The sequence below is a fragment of the Sorex fumeus genome, unplaced genomic scaffold, assembly GCF_029834395.1.
Source record: "Sorex fumeus unplaced genomic scaffold, SorFum_2.1 ptg000093l, whole genome shotgun sequence".
NCBI classification, from domain to species: domain Eukaryota; kingdom Metazoa; phylum Chordata; class Mammalia; order Eulipotyphla; family Soricidae; genus Sorex; species Sorex fumeus.
In genome coordinates, this window is record NW_026606150.1 from 9,602,216 (window position 1) to 9,615,450 (window position 13,235).

At 71.1% G+C, this 13,235-nt stretch overlaps 2 protein-coding genes across 3 annotated transcripts; one reads left to right on the forward strand and one right to left on the reverse strand.

Annotated features, from left to right (window-relative positions):
- Positions 1-158: 158 nt before the first annotated feature.
- On the reverse strand, positions 159-4,326 carry LMNTD2 (lamin tail domain containing 2). The gene is made up of 13 exons (XM_056131599.1): positions 4,308-4,326; positions 4,005-4,239; positions 3,720-3,807; positions 3,459-3,614; positions 3,270-3,341; positions 3,108-3,196; positions 2,697-2,923; positions 2,383-2,479; positions 2,101-2,302; positions 1,535-1,654; positions 1,289-1,458; positions 946-1,192; positions 159-320 (listed from the first exon to the last, which is right to left on the reverse strand). The coding sequence occupies exons 1-13, from the start codon at positions 4,324-4,326 to the stop codon at positions 159-161; spliced, it is 1,884 nt and encodes a 627-aa protein (XP_055987574.1).
- RASSF7 (Ras association domain family member 7) lies at positions 200-8,098 on the forward strand. Of its 2 annotated transcripts, XM_056131864.1 has the most exons (6): positions 201-328; positions 6,507-6,637; positions 6,783-7,453; positions 7,528-7,632; positions 7,705-7,786; positions 7,868-8,095. In XM_056131864.1, exons 2-6 carry the CDS (start codon positions 6,514-6,516, stop codon positions 7,897-7,899), a joined length of 1,014 nt encoding a protein of 337 aa, XP_055987839.1. In that variant the 5' UTR covers positions 201-328; positions 6,507-6,513; the 3' UTR covers positions 7,900-8,095. The 2 variants fall into 2 exon arrangements, with proteins under 2 accessions (XP_055987838.1, XP_055987839.1); XM_056131863.1 differs by having other exon boundaries at positions 200-328; positions 7,705-8,098.
- The last annotated feature ends 5,137 nt before the right edge of the window (positions 8,099-13,235 follow it).

The following is a 13,235-nucleotide window of genomic DNA, read 5'->3' on the forward strand; positions in this document are numbered from 1 at the left end:
CCTCTGGGGGGAAGACACCCAGAAACGCTGCTCACTTTGCAGGCCGCGTGGTTTAATAAATGCTGCAGCCAGCACTGCGGGCCTCCTGACTGTCCCCGCCGCAGTCACAGGCAGGCCCGGGGGTGCTGAGGGTGGGGGCGATGCCCAGGCCCGCTCGCCTACACGCGCCGCTGGCACGGCAGGACGCGGCCCACACCGGCCAGCGGGGCCACCGTGATGGGCGGGGAGCTGAGGAAGCGGAAGCCGAACTTGCTCTCGGCCGTGTTCTGCACGGACAGTGCCACCATGGGGCAGGTCCGGTCCACGCGTTTCCGGCCCACCTGGGGAGGCCAGGAGCCGCGTGAGCCCGGTCGGAGGCGGGCGGGGACCGAGGGGCCGAGCCCTAAGGGGGTGTGTGTCTGTGTCTGAGTGCGTGTGTCTGCGTGTGTGTCTGTGTCCGAGTACGTGTGTCTGCGTGTGTGTCTGTGTCCGAGTACGTGTGTCTGCGTGTGTGTCTGTGTCCGAGTACGTGTGTCTGCGTGTGTGTCTGTGTCCGAGTACGTGTGTCTGCGTGTGTGTCTGTGTCCGAGTACGTGTGTCTGCGTGTGTGTCTGTGTCCGAGTGCGTGTGTCTGCGTGTGTGTCTGTGTCCGAGTGCGTGTGTCTGCGTGTGTGTCTGTGTCCGAGTACGTGTGTCTGCGTGTGTGTCTGTGTCCGAGTACGTGTGTCTGCGTGTGTGTCTGTGTCCGAGTACGTGTGTCTGCGTGTGTGTCTGTGTCCGAGTACGTGTGTCTGCGTGTGTGTCTGTGTCCGAGTACGTGTGTCTGCGTGTGTGTCTGTGTCCGAGTACGTGTGTCTGCGTGTGTGTCTGTGTCCGAGTACGTGTGTCTGCGTGTGTGTCTAGGGGCGGACGCCCCTGGCCAGCCGGCAGGTGGCGGGCGCAGGCGGGGCGCGCGGCCGCACTCACCTGGACCTTGTGCTCCTTCCTGTCCTGGCCCTGGTCCAGGCCCGGCCCGAGCTCTGCGGGGGACAGCGATGAGGGTGGCGCAGGCCGGCCGCCCCGCCCCCGGCCGCTCCCCTCCCGCTCCCGCTCACCGGGGGTGCCGGGCAGGGCCGGTGGCACCGGCGTGTCCGCGCCCTCCGGCCGCGCGGGGGGCACGTCCCGGGGGCCCGCGAGCTTGCCGGGGCACGCGCGCGGCAGGAGCTCCGGCATCCTGCGGGCAGGGGGTCGTGAGGCGGGGGCTGCGGAGGCGGGGGGGGCGGGTTAGGGTTAGGGTTAGGGACGGGGCGGGCGCGGCGCGGGTGCCCACCGTGGCCTCTGGCGCCGCGCCCGGCTCCTGCGCGGGGCTCGAGGCTGGCGCCGCGGCGGGGCGGTCTTGGCGTCCGGGAGCGGGAAGCGGTCGATGGACAGGTCAGTGTTGTCTTCGAAGAGCCTCGAGACCTGGGACACGCAGTGCGGAGCCCGGAACGTGCTGAGGACCTGCGGCGAGGTGCGCGCGCGTGAGGGGGCGGGGGAGGGCGCGGCGGTCACCGCCCCCGCCCGCGCCGGCCCTTGCCTCGCCCTCGGGGTTGAGGAGGACGGTCACGAAGCGCTGGCTGGGCTGGAAGGGAGCGGGCTGCTGGCCGTCGGTGGGAGGCTGCGCTTTCTTGGTGCTGCAGATGCCGTCGCTCCAAACCTGGGGGACGCGGGCGGCGGGTGAGGGGCGGGGCGGGTGGGCGTGGCTAAGGGACGGGCGTGGCCTAGACGGGGAGGCCCGGTGGGCGTGGTCGGCCCGGCGGGCGTGGTCGGCCCGGCGGGGCGTGGTCTGGCAGGACGCGGCCGAGGCGCGGGGCGGTGGGCGTGGCCCGTTGCGCGGGCGTGGTTAAGAAGCGGTGTGGGCGTGGCCTGGTTGGGTCGGCGTGGCTACGACGCGGGGCGGGGAGGTGGGCGTGGTCTGCTTGGCGGGGCGTGGTCTGGCAGGACGCGGCCGAGGCGCGGGGCGGGGAGGTGGGCGTGGCCCATTGCGCGGGCGTGGCTAAGACGCGGGGTGGGCGTGACTAAGACGCGGGGCGGGGCGGTGGGCGTGGTCGGCGGGCTAAGGGGCGGGGCGGGGCTCGGCGGCGTGGGCGGGGCCGGGCGCACCGTGACGTGGTGGTTCGGCTCCAGCTGCGTGTTGCTGGGGAAACGGTACATGGACACGGGGAAGTCGCCGGCCCGCTGCACCAGCATGTGACCGGTCAGGTCGACCGTCTGCTCCGACGACTGGTTCAGGATGCAGATGCAGCGCTCGCGGCGGCTCACGGTCACGATCCTCAGGCAGGAGCGCGGCGGGCTGCGGCCGGGGCTGGGGGGAGCCAGGGGGCTCTGCTCTGCCTTGCGCCAGCGCGAGGCGGGGTCCCGCTCCCCTCTCGCGTCCGCTGCTACCTCGGGTCCAGGGCTTCGGGATCCACACCGGTCCTGGGCGCCCGGACATTCTGCTGCTGCTGCTCCGAGGGCGTTTTCAGGTGCTGGGCACACTGTCCTGCTGGCGAAGGGACCTACGTGTGGGGTCCCCTCGAGGGCCCCCCACCTCCTGAGGAGCTGAGCAAAAGGGGAAGGGGAGGGGGGGCACACAGCTTGTTCTGGGGGTCCAAGCCAGCGTGGGTGGGGTGGCCGGTAGATGGGACAGACTGGAGCGGACGGAGAGGCCAGGCGGCCCAGCACGGCGCCCTGCGGGCCAGGAGGGGCTCCCCGCGCACCTTCAGGGTCCGCCTGAGCCTGCCCGCCTGGCCTCTCGGCCCTTAGGTCCTGCTGCTCTGAAGAGGCGCAGGCCGGCGTGCTGGCCGGGCGCTCGGGCGCCTCCGACCCTCCGCTGCATTCTGTCTGCCGGCTGCTGCTGGAACCCGAGTCCGTGTGCTTCGGGCTGCCGGGCAGGGAGCCCCAGTCCACGCTTTTGAGGAATTCCGGGTTCTGGGGCCGCCAGTACCTGCAGACGGCCACTGGGCTTCACTCCCGGGGCCCAGCCCTGCCCGCTGCCGAGGCGGGCACCCCAGCCTGGGAGTGGTGCATGTCCAGGGGCCTCGCCCCTGCAGTGGGGGAGAGGCGGGCGCAGGGTCTCTGGTGTGGGCTCACGCACCATCCGGCCCCCTCCCCTGGCCCCGGGGAGTTACTTTTCATTGGTGTTGGGCTCCAGGTTTCTAAGGAGATTGGGGTACCGGTGGGCAATGCTGTTCCAGTCCACGTCCTCCATCCGGAAACCCTGGCCAGGAGGCGAGAGAGTGTGGTCCTTCCCGTGGTCCCGAGTTCCCAGGGGCTCCCGGGGCCTGACTCACCTCCCCAGTGGTGGGGACCCTGTTGTCCTCAGAGGAGTCACTGAAGTCCACCAGGTTCTCCGCGGTCACCACCTGCAGGAGGGCGCCGTGGGCGGCAGTGGGCACCTCCTCGACCTCCCCAGCTGAGTGTCCCCTGGGTGTGGACTCCTCCCTGCCCGCGGGCTGCAGCAGCACAGGGAGGGGGCTTACCTCCACGCTGCCCGTGGACGAGCGCAGCACGCGGCCCACCCAGGACGAGCGGGCCAGCTGCAGGAGGCACGACCTCCGGAAGGCGTGCAGCTCGGCCTCCACCTGCTGCAGCGCCTGGCAGCTCTGCAGCAGCTCCGCCTCCAGGTGCTCCTTCTCCTGCTCCCGGAGGGCCCAGAGGTGGGGCGGCTGCTCCAGTCCTCACCCCGGGCCAGCCGGGCAGGGCCGCCAGCACCCGCCCGCCCGCCCCGCCCCCGCCCTCACCATCTGTGCCTGCTCCTTCTGCTCCTGCAGTTCCAGGGTCAGCCTCTGGATCTGCTTCTGCAGGAGAGTCTCCTGGCTGAGCCAGTTCCTGTGGAAGGCCGCCCTCAGCTCAGACCCCCCTCCACGGCCGGGGGGTCCCAGACCCCAGGGTGGGCTGGGTCTGGCCACTGGCTCTGGTTTGGCAGCACTGGGAAGCTCGGGGTGGGATCCGGGCTAGGGTCGGGCTGGAGGTGGGGTTTGGGCAAGGAGGCAAAAGTCAGGACCTGGGGGACGGAGGCGGCTGACCTGTGGGCCGGACACCCAGCCACTTTCTGCGAGATGTAATAGTTCCGGGTGTCCTGCTGGTGCCTGAGGCTCCATCGCAGGGCCTGGAGCTCCAGTTCCCGCTGCCCCCACAGCAGGCGCAGGGTGCGGGGGTCTAGGCTCTCCGGGCACAGCCTGCAACGCCAACGGCCCTGCTGAGCAGCCCACCCGTGCGGCCGGCGGGAGAGGGACCACCCCACCAGGCGTACTTGGAGTCCTGAGGGCGGGCCGGCTCTGCGTCCTCTCTTGATGGGAGCGTGTCCTTCCCGGCCTCCCCAGCCTCGCCGCTGTCTCTGCGCGCCATGCTTGATGGCCTGGGGCAGCTGAGGGCACAGGGGGACGCGTGGGCGCTCCCCTTCTGTGGCCACACACGTGTGTCTCGTGGCGTGGCGGGCACCCTGGCTCCCACGCTTCACTCCCCAAGGAGGCCCGGGTACGAGCACACACACGCCGCTGCCCACCGGGAAACTGCAGTGCTGGCCACATGGCTGCCTGCTGGTCACTCCCACGCCACATGCCACCCAAAGGTTCCCACCCTCCCTGGTGTCTCCTCCTCGTCACTCCTGCCACGTAGGACTTGGGCTCCTTCAGCCCCGGGCAAAGCACCCCAGGGGTGCAGCCAAGACCATCACCCCCCTAGTCCCAGACCCCCACCCCCAACGCTCACCTGAGGCCACAGAGAGAGGGCAGTGGGGGGGGGGGAAGAAAGGCAGGAGGGCCGTTGCCATGGCGCCAGCACCCAGGGGAGGGGCTGTTTGTTACCAGGTCCCCCGGGAGACCAGGATGGCACCTGTGTGAGCGCTGGGCCCACAGCAGGCTGGAACCCCCCAAGTGCCTTCCGGGCGGCCTTGGTGCTGCTGTGGGCAGGGGCACAACGGGGCTCTCAAGCAGGACAGGCACTCAAGGGAAGTGGGAGATCCTTGAGAGATTCAGATGCTGGCCGCTGGCCACTGGCCCTCTCGGTCCCTGACCCCTGACCCCGGTGGCACCTGCCAAATCTCAGCCCGCGGCCCCGCCTTCCCCAGCGGCTGCGATCGGGATTCACCCCACCTGAGACAAAGGTCCCCTCCGCCCAGGGAAGGGGGTCGCTCCAGCCCCGCCCCTCCCTCCGCTCACGCAGCGGCCACGGGGCCCCTGTGAGCCCGAGCCCGGCCCGTGGCTCGCTGTCCAGCTCTGAGCGCCCCTGCTGCGGGGGCATCCGCGGCCCCAAAGGGCACCGGTCCCCCTGGGCACAGCAGGGCCGCGGGAAGAGCCCCCGGCAAGAGGCCCGGGGGTTGTCCCCAGCCGCCTCCAGGCTGGCCCCTGCGCCATGGGCCCTTCGTCCTGGCTGAAGCCGGAAACCCGCCGAGCCCGGGGTCCCCGCCGCTTTCCCACTGGGGACTCGCAGCCCGCCCCAGGCCAAGGGTGGCCACGCGAGCGCGCCCGCGGGCTCGTGGCGGGGTCCCCGCCCAGCCCCCATCCCGGGGCCAGGACTCGAAGCCGGGCGGCTCCTGCGGAAGTCAGCCGGGAGCGGGCGACACCTGCCCGGACGCGCCGCGCTTCCGCGTTGTTCGCGCGCTTCCAGCGTGCGTGGACCCGGGCTGGGCCCGCCCCTCCGGCCGGCGGCCACGCCCCGCGCCGGCGGCCACGCCCACACCTGGGCGCCTCCGGGGGCGGGGCGGGCAGCGGGCCAATGGGGGCCGCGGGTGGGGCACCGGGGCAGCGGCCAATGGACGCGAGCCAATAGGTGGGCGGTGTGCGCCGGGGAGCCAATGGCGGGCGCGGGGGGGGCGGGGCGAGCGGGGCGCGGGCCAATGGGGGCGCGGACCGGGACGCGCCCGCGGCGCTGGAGGCGGCAGGTTGCGGCGGCGCCGGGCCGGAGGGAGTCGGGCGGACGGAGCCGGGTCCCGGCGCGGCGGGCGCCCAGGTGAGCCGCCGCCGGACCCCCGGGCGCCTCTCCCCGCCAGTGCCGCGCGCGGGCCCGGCCGGGCAGGCCGGCCACTGGCCGGAGGGGCGCGGGCCGCACCTGCGCCCGTCCGCGGCGGGGCGGCGGCCGGAGGGCCCGGCTGGCCCCGGACCCGGGGAGCGGGGCGGGGCGGCCCGAGGGCCGGGGCCGCGCCGCGCCCCCCGGGCCCGGGGAGCCCCTGGGGGAGGGGCTTTCCCACGGCCGCGGTGCCAGGGACGGCCGCCCGCGGGAGGGGCGGCGCCCTCCCGGCCAGGTGACTGCTGCAGGGGCAGGAAATCCCGGGCCGGTTAATGATTCTCCTTTCCGGGCGCGGGGCGGGCCGGAGGCTGCGCGGCGGGCCGGAGGCCCCCAGCGTCCAGGGAGGGGGGTGGGTGGCCGGTCTGCCACCTCCTCCCCACCCAGGAATGTGCCACCTGCCTGTCGCCGGGGCTGGGTACGCCGAGCAGGTCCGACCTGGAGGGTGGCGGCCGGACCTGCTCTGGATGCTCTGGGCCAGGGGCGGGCCACGTGGGCCGACCCCGTCCTTCCCCCACCCCCAGGACCGGGATGCTCTCGGGGCTGGTGGCCATGGAGCTGAAGGTGTGGGTGGACGGCATTCAGCGCGTGGTCTGCGGGGTCTCCGAGCAGACCACCTGTCAGGAAGTGGTCATAGCGCTCGCCAGGGCCATAGGTGAGTCGGTGCCGGACACGTCCCGGTGGGGCCGGCCCACTCTCCCGGCTGGAGGGATGGTTGGTGGCCGGCTCCTCCCCGCGTCTCCACACCCTGGAGCTGGGTGGACGGAGGCCGGGCACGCAGCGACTCCTCTCCCCTGCAGGCCAGACGGGCCGCTTTGTGCTGGTGCAGCGTCTGCGGGAGAAGGAGCGGCAGCTGCTGCCCCAGGAGTGCCCCGTGGGCGCCCAGGCCACCTGCGGGCAGTTCGCCAATGACGTCCAGTTTGTCCTGAGGCGGACGGGACCCAGCCTGGCGGGGAGGCCGTCCTCGGACAGCTGCCCGCCCCCGGAGCGCTGCCCCATCCGTGCCAGCCTGCCCCCGAAGCCCCGGCTGGGCCGCGAGCCCCGGAAAGCCCTCACCTTCAGCCTGGGCGGCCCCAGGCTGGCCCCCAGCCCCCCGCCCGCGGCCGCAGACCTGCTGAGCCTGGAGCAGCGCGTGGAGAGCAACGCGGCGGAGCTGGGCCAGGAGGCCTTCTGGGAGCAGGAGCTGCGGCGGGAGCAGGCCCGGGAGCGCGAGGGCCAGGCGCGGCTGCAGGCCCTGAGCGCGGCCACCGCCGAGCACGCCGCCCGGCTGCAAGCCCTGGACGCCCAGGCCCGCGCGCTGGAGGCCCAGCTGCACCTGGCCGCCGAGGCCCCCGGGACCCCTCTGCCCACGGCCTCGGCCGCCGAGCGGCTGCGCCAGGACCTGGCGGCCCAGGAGCGGCAGGGCGCCGAGGTGCAGGGCAGCCTGGCCTTGGTGAGCCGCGCCCTGGAGGCCGCCGAGAGCGCCCTGCAGGTGAGCCGGGGACCGCCCCCGCCCCCCGCCCCGGGTGCAGCCGCGGCCGGCCCCTGAGAGTCCCCCTCGCCCAGGCCCAGGCCCAGGAGCTGGAGGAGCTGAACCGGGAGCTGCGCCAGTGCAACCTCCAGCAGTTCATCCGGCAGGCGGGGGCCGCCCCGCCATCCCCGCGCGCACAGGTCGGGGGCTGCCCCAGAGCGGGGCTGGGGGGGGCGCGGCCTGGCAGCGACTGACCGGCTCTCTGCCCCCAGGGTCTCCCTTCTCCGGCCAGGGAAGAGCCGCACCCGGGACCCCCCCGGAACCCTGCCCTCACGCCCAGCCTGAGCCCAGAAGGTACGTCAGCCTCTCCCCGGCCGGGCTGGGACAGGCCCTCCAGGCGCCCTCAGCCGCCCTGAGCTGTGCCTCTCCTGGCAGTCGTCCCCATGAGGCAGAACTCCTGGAGGTAGCGGCTTCTGTCCCCCCACGGAGCACCGCTGGGAACCCCGCCAAGGAGCAGGCCTGCCCAGGGGCCAGAGGGTTTCCGCCACAGTTCCTCCCTGGGGTGCCAGGACACTGCACTCGACTCTGCCCTGCGCTGCGCGCCTCCGTGTGTGTGCCTGAGCGTGCGTGTCTGTGTGCGTGGACCACCCAGCCTCCCCAACGCCAAAACCTCAATAAACTGCCCAAAGCAGAGAGCATCTGTGCCGAGTGTGCGGGGAGCAGGCCGGTGCCTGGCATCTAGATGGGCAGCTCCTAGGCCAGCCACAGGAGCTCCCGGGCCCGCGGCACTGATGGGCCTTCGCCGCTGTGCAGGCTTCCGCCTGGCGCCCTTCTCCGACCTGCTTCTCCCCCGCAGCAGGCTCCCGGACCTGCCCGTCAGGCTTCCCCACCGTGAAGTCGGGCGGAGGAGGGTCATCACACAGCTGTCCTGGGTGGACGCTGGCCCCTATTGTGGAGGGGCTCCCAGAGGCCAGTGACCGTGGGCATAGGCTGACCTTCGTGCCGCGTGGGGGCGTCTGACAAGCTCAGGTTTCTACTAGGTAACCCCAAGCCAGGCCTGGCACTCCCCACTTCCGGGGTGGGCGGAGAGGTCTGACCCCAGGAGGCTTGCAGGGGTGGGGGCAACCTCAGGCCACCCGTGGAGATGGGCCACTGGCCTGCCCCGGCCAGCCTCCCCTGTGCTGCTGGTTGGAATTGAGTGGGAAGTGGCTGGGGCTGCCTGGCCTGAGCCCAGCTGTGGGGTCGTGTTCCCACATGAGCACACGGTCCAATGAGGAGCAAAGCCCACCCCACCCCCCGCTCCTCCTCTGCAGTCTTTGGTGGGGGGACACACCCCACAGTCATAAAGCTGAGCCCCGGGCCCCCGCTGAGAAGCACGGCTGGAGGTCAGAGGTCACTTCCAAGCCCCCCGATCGCCAATACGATTGACTTTTAATCTGCTTCGGGAACAGCGGTGTACAGTGGGCCCAGGGTAGGGCTGGGCGTCCGGAACGGGCCACCAGGCAGGGCCGAAGAACACAGGTGAGCGGTGGGCCGAGGGAGGGGCCAGACCCCAGGGTGTGGCCGAGTGGGGGCAGCTGGGGTGCTGCTCAGGCCCTCTCCCGCGCAGACGCCCTCAGTGCTGCCTGAGGCCTGGCAGCAAGCCCCTTCCAGCGGCTCTGCTGGCTGCAGCCTTGCTGGGCATGACAGCACCCTCAGAACAGCTCGCTGGGTCCTGGTCCCCCTTCCCCCACTGCAGACCCACCCCCATATCAGGTGGCCACAGCTGCTCAGGGTCATTGTCCTGCGATGGGCACCCAGGTCAGGTGGGCCCCCGGCAGGGGTTCCTGGAGAAGAAAGACTTCGGGTGGCGCTGGGGGAGTGGGCATCTGCATCTGGCTCTCCTCGGGGCAGCACCCCGCATCTGCCCCGGGAACTCCGCACACTGGATCCGCAGGGACACCGGGAAAGAGAAAAGGTCCCTCCTCCAGGGCCCCTGGTCCAACCCGGGCAGCGAGCAGGGGCTTGTGGAGGGCTGGTGACCCCACGGCCCCTGTCCCCCTCCCCTCCGCCTGCAGCCGGTCCCTCGGGGCGTCCCGGCTTCGCCAACCCCCTGGCGCTGGCCCTCCCAGCCGGGTGGCCGAGGGCCGGGGCGGTCGCGCTGCCCAGGGACAGGTCAGCCGCTGTCACACGCACAGTGGGTCCGGAGCAGCGCAGTGTGCGGTGGGCAGTGGCTGCCCTGCACCCGGAGTGCCCGCGCCGTCGGCCCCTCCCTCCGTCCACCGCGGGCGAGGGAGCCCCGGGCGCCCCTGCCCAGCCCGAGCGCCGGCGCCCTCCGGCCGGGCCGAGCCCCCTCCCCCGCCGCGCGTCACCTGCGACCCCGCGAGGGGCCGTCGCCTGCTCTCGGCCCAACTTCGGCGGCGGCGCGGCCCCGGCCGGCCCGCGGCCCCGCCCCGTATGCAAATGAGAGAGTTCCGCCGCCAATGGCCGTCGGGGCCGCGCCCGCCCCGCGGCGCCGCAGCCAATGGGCGCGAGGCGGGAGCGGACGCCCCGCCCAGCGCCGCGCGGCCCCCGGCGGGCGCGGCCGGCGCGTTCCTCTCGGCACGTCGGCCTGGGGCGGGGCCGCCACCTGCCCGGAACCCGCGGGGCCGCTGGGGTCCCCCTGGAGGGCCGGGGGCGGGGTGGGCCCGCCGGAGCCCTGGCCCTGGGCGCCCTGGGCGGACGCGTTCTGCGCGCCGCGGGGAGGTGGGCTCCTCGCCCCCCGCCCTCCCCCAGGCTGCGCCCGCCCGGGAGCTCTCTGGGCCCCGGGACACGAGCGGGAGCCCCCTTCCCTGCCTCCCCCGAATCTCTGCGGTGGGCGGCCCCAGTGCCCAGCAGAGCTTGGCCCTCCGGACCCCCACTGCGTCCGCCTCGCTCCCTGCAGGGACTGTCACTCGCAGTGAACGCGGGCGCCCAGCTGCTGTCCCATGCCATGGCCCGCCCCCCCAGCACTGCGTCCACCTCTTGTCCTCAAGTGACTTTCCTGCACCCCACAAAGCTTGGGTACTGGAGCCCCCCGGCTGTCCTCAGCCCTGGCTTGCTGGTCTCAGCAGCAGGAAGCCTGGGGAGGTTCCACTCAAGGCGGGTGGCGAGTGGGGTCGAGGGAGGGGCAGGGGCGCAGGGTGCTTCTGTATTTCTGGGGAGCACAGAAGTGGGTCCCTGTGCTGTGGCTTTCCCGAGGATCTTCAGGGCAAGGTGGGCAGGCAGAGCAGGGATGGGGGACTCCCTGCTCCCACCCCATCCTCCTGAAAGACCCCCAGCTGTGCCCCTGATTGGTGCTGGTCCCAGTCACCTTTGAGTGGAAAGGTGAGTCCAAAGGCGACCCCTAGTATAACTGAAACCCAAGCACAAAAATTTGTAAGTCTACAACTGTACCTCATGGTGTTTCACTAATAAAAATATTTTGCTCGAGTCACTGTCCTCCCGTTGTTCATCGATTTGCTCGAGTGGACCCAGTAACGTCTCCATCGGAGACTTTGTTGTTACTGTGTCTGGCATATCGAATACGTCACGGGGCGCTTGCCAGGCTCTGCCGCGCAGGCGAGATACTCTCGGTAGCTTGCCGGGCTCTCCGAGAGGAGCGGAGGAATCGAACTTGGGTTGGCCATGTTGGCTGCGTGCAAGGTAAACGCCCTACCGCTGTGCTATCGCTCCAGGATGGCCGAGTGGTCTAAGGCGCCAGACTCAATAAAAATTTAAGGAAAAAAAAAAAAAAACAAAGGCGACCCCTAGATCTAATTCCTGGGTCTCTGTGCCCTAAGAACTCGGCCCTGGGGGCAAACTCTTATTTGAAAAAGGGTCTTGGCAGGTGTGATTCCATGGGCCTTGAGATCGCTGGACGGGGTGCGGGGGGCTCCGTCCCAGCTGAGTCCTTGGAGGCAGGGCAGGCAGGGAGGAAGGGGTGTGTGATCAGGGGGACGGAGGCAGAATCTGGAGTGCCAAGGCCCCAGAAGCAGGGAGACAGGAAACAGTGCGCCTGGATTGCAGAGGGGGAACCCCCGGGACTGTGAGGAAATCCGTCCCGCTCAGCCCCCCCCCCATGAGGCCACGTGTTCCGGCCCCTCCAGTCCCAACTCAGGGGACACGCCCGTGTGTGGGCAACCAGTTCCTGCCCTGGACTGAGAGTCACACCGGCCTGCTGTGGGGGTGTCAGTGGGCAGGCGGGGGGGCGGAGGCCATCCGTGTGTGACAGCCTGCTGGAATGGGGGCTGGTTCTTTGGCAGCTTTGGGCCGTTCCTGGGAACTGACAGCCCCCCTGAAAGGTGTGGCCTGCGCTAATCTTGGCACCAACGACCCAGCTGCTGACTGGGAAAGCTGCAGGGGAGGGAGGGACCCCAAGGTGGCCCTAACGGTCCTTATCCTTCCCTGGAGGTCAGGGGACTGCCAGCCCTAACCCTCTTTGGGGCCCGCAGATCTAAGGGCCAGCAGGAGGCAGGGGTGGGCAGGGACTGGCCCCGCAAAGGGAAGGGGCTGCCCCTAACAGGACCTCAGCACCCGTGCTTTGGTTTGGGGGTCACACCGTGTGGTCCTTTGAACCATGTTCCCCGAGTGGCACAGGAAGAAACCTGCCCACATTCCCGCTGAACTGCAGACACCCAGGGCCAAGCAGCTGGCTGGGTCACCTGCCCAGATCACACCCTTTCTGGCCCCCATCAGGCTGGTGGCTCTGGGGGCCCCTCACTAGCTCCTATGTCCTTCCTGCCCCCAGAGCCCTCCTGGAGCCAAGTGCACCAACAAAAGGGGCAGCTTCCTCCCCCTGGTCAACTGCCCACCGTCCTCTGCACGCTCCCTCTGGCCACCGGCCACAGTGATCCCCACCACGCCTGGCAGCTGGCCGACCGCCTCTGGCTTCCCCACGCTGCCAGCCGCCACTCACTGCCCAGTGCCCTGCAGATTGGCACCTGCGACCGTGGGATGCTGGGGAACAGGTTGGATGCTCGTTACTCCCGGTCAGACGCCTGCGTTATTTTGTTTGTGTTTTGGGCCACACCTGGTGGTGCTCAGGGATCATTCCTGGCGGGACTCATGGGACCATACGTGGTGCCGGGGACCACACCCCAGCCAGCCACATCAGTCCTGTCCTCAAAATCTGCCAGGAAAGAGGGTATAGCGCTCCGGCCCTGCTTGCGTGAGTCTGGCTTCACCCCGGCAACGCAAGGACGGCATGAAGTCTGGGGGGGGGGGGCTGATCTCTTCCCACATCTGCGTGGCCCTCACCTGCGGTGGCCTCCTGGCTAGGGTGCTGGGCGATGACCCTGCCCTCTACAGGGTGGACACGAGAGATGCACGCGCTGGCCCTTCCCTGCTGCATTTGCTGAGCAGGGTCTAGCCAGTGCGCTAGGACTTAGGGACGGGACGGGCGGGACTGCGGGAGCGAACGGATCGCGCGGGGCTGCTCGTACCCGGGAGCACCGGGACCGCCGAAGCCGGAGACCCGCGGAACCAGCACAGCGGCCCCGTCGGGGCAGACCGGCGCGACGGCAACGAGCGACGGGCCCGGGGCTGGGACCTGGGGGAGGCGTGTCCTCCCGGGCGGGAGGCCGCTCCCATTGGCCGGGGGGGGGAAAACCTCCCGGGCGGAGGCTGTTCCCATTGGTCCGGTGCGCGACTCCGGGGCGGGAGGCCGCTCCCATTGGCCAGCGGGGGGAACCTCCCGGACGGAGGCCGTTCCCATTGGTCCGGTGCGCGACTCCGGGGCGGGAGACCGCTCCCATTGGTCCGGGGGCGTGTCCCCTCGGGCGGAGGCCCTTCCCATTGGCCCGGGACGTAACCTCCCGGGCGGGAG

Excerpts from the sequence above, each read along its gene's own strand:
- RASSF7 (XM_056131863.1), top strand. The coding sequence starts at position 6,514 with ATGCTCTCGGGGCTGGTGGCCATGGAGCTGAAGGTGTGGGTGGACGGC. Across the intron at positions 7,454-7,527 it reads CCGCCGAGAGCGCCCTGCAG|GCCCAGGCCCAGGAGCTGGA; the intron begins GTGAGCCGGGGA and ends CCCCTCGCCCAG. Across the intron at positions 7,633-7,704 it reads CGCCATCCCCGCGCGCACAG|GGTCTCCCTTCTCCGGCCAG; the intron begins GTCGGGGGCTGC and ends CTCTGCCCCCAG.
- LMNTD2 (XM_056131599.1), bottom strand. Across the intron at positions 3,197-3,269 it reads GGGTCCCCACCACTGGGGAG|GGTTTCCGGATGGAGGACGT; the intron begins GTGAGTCAGGCC and ends CCTCCTGGCCAG. Across the intron at positions 1,655-2,100 it reads AGCCGAACCACCACGTCACG|GTTTGGAGCGACGGCATCTG; the intron begins GTGCGCCCGGCC and ends CGCGTCCCCCAG.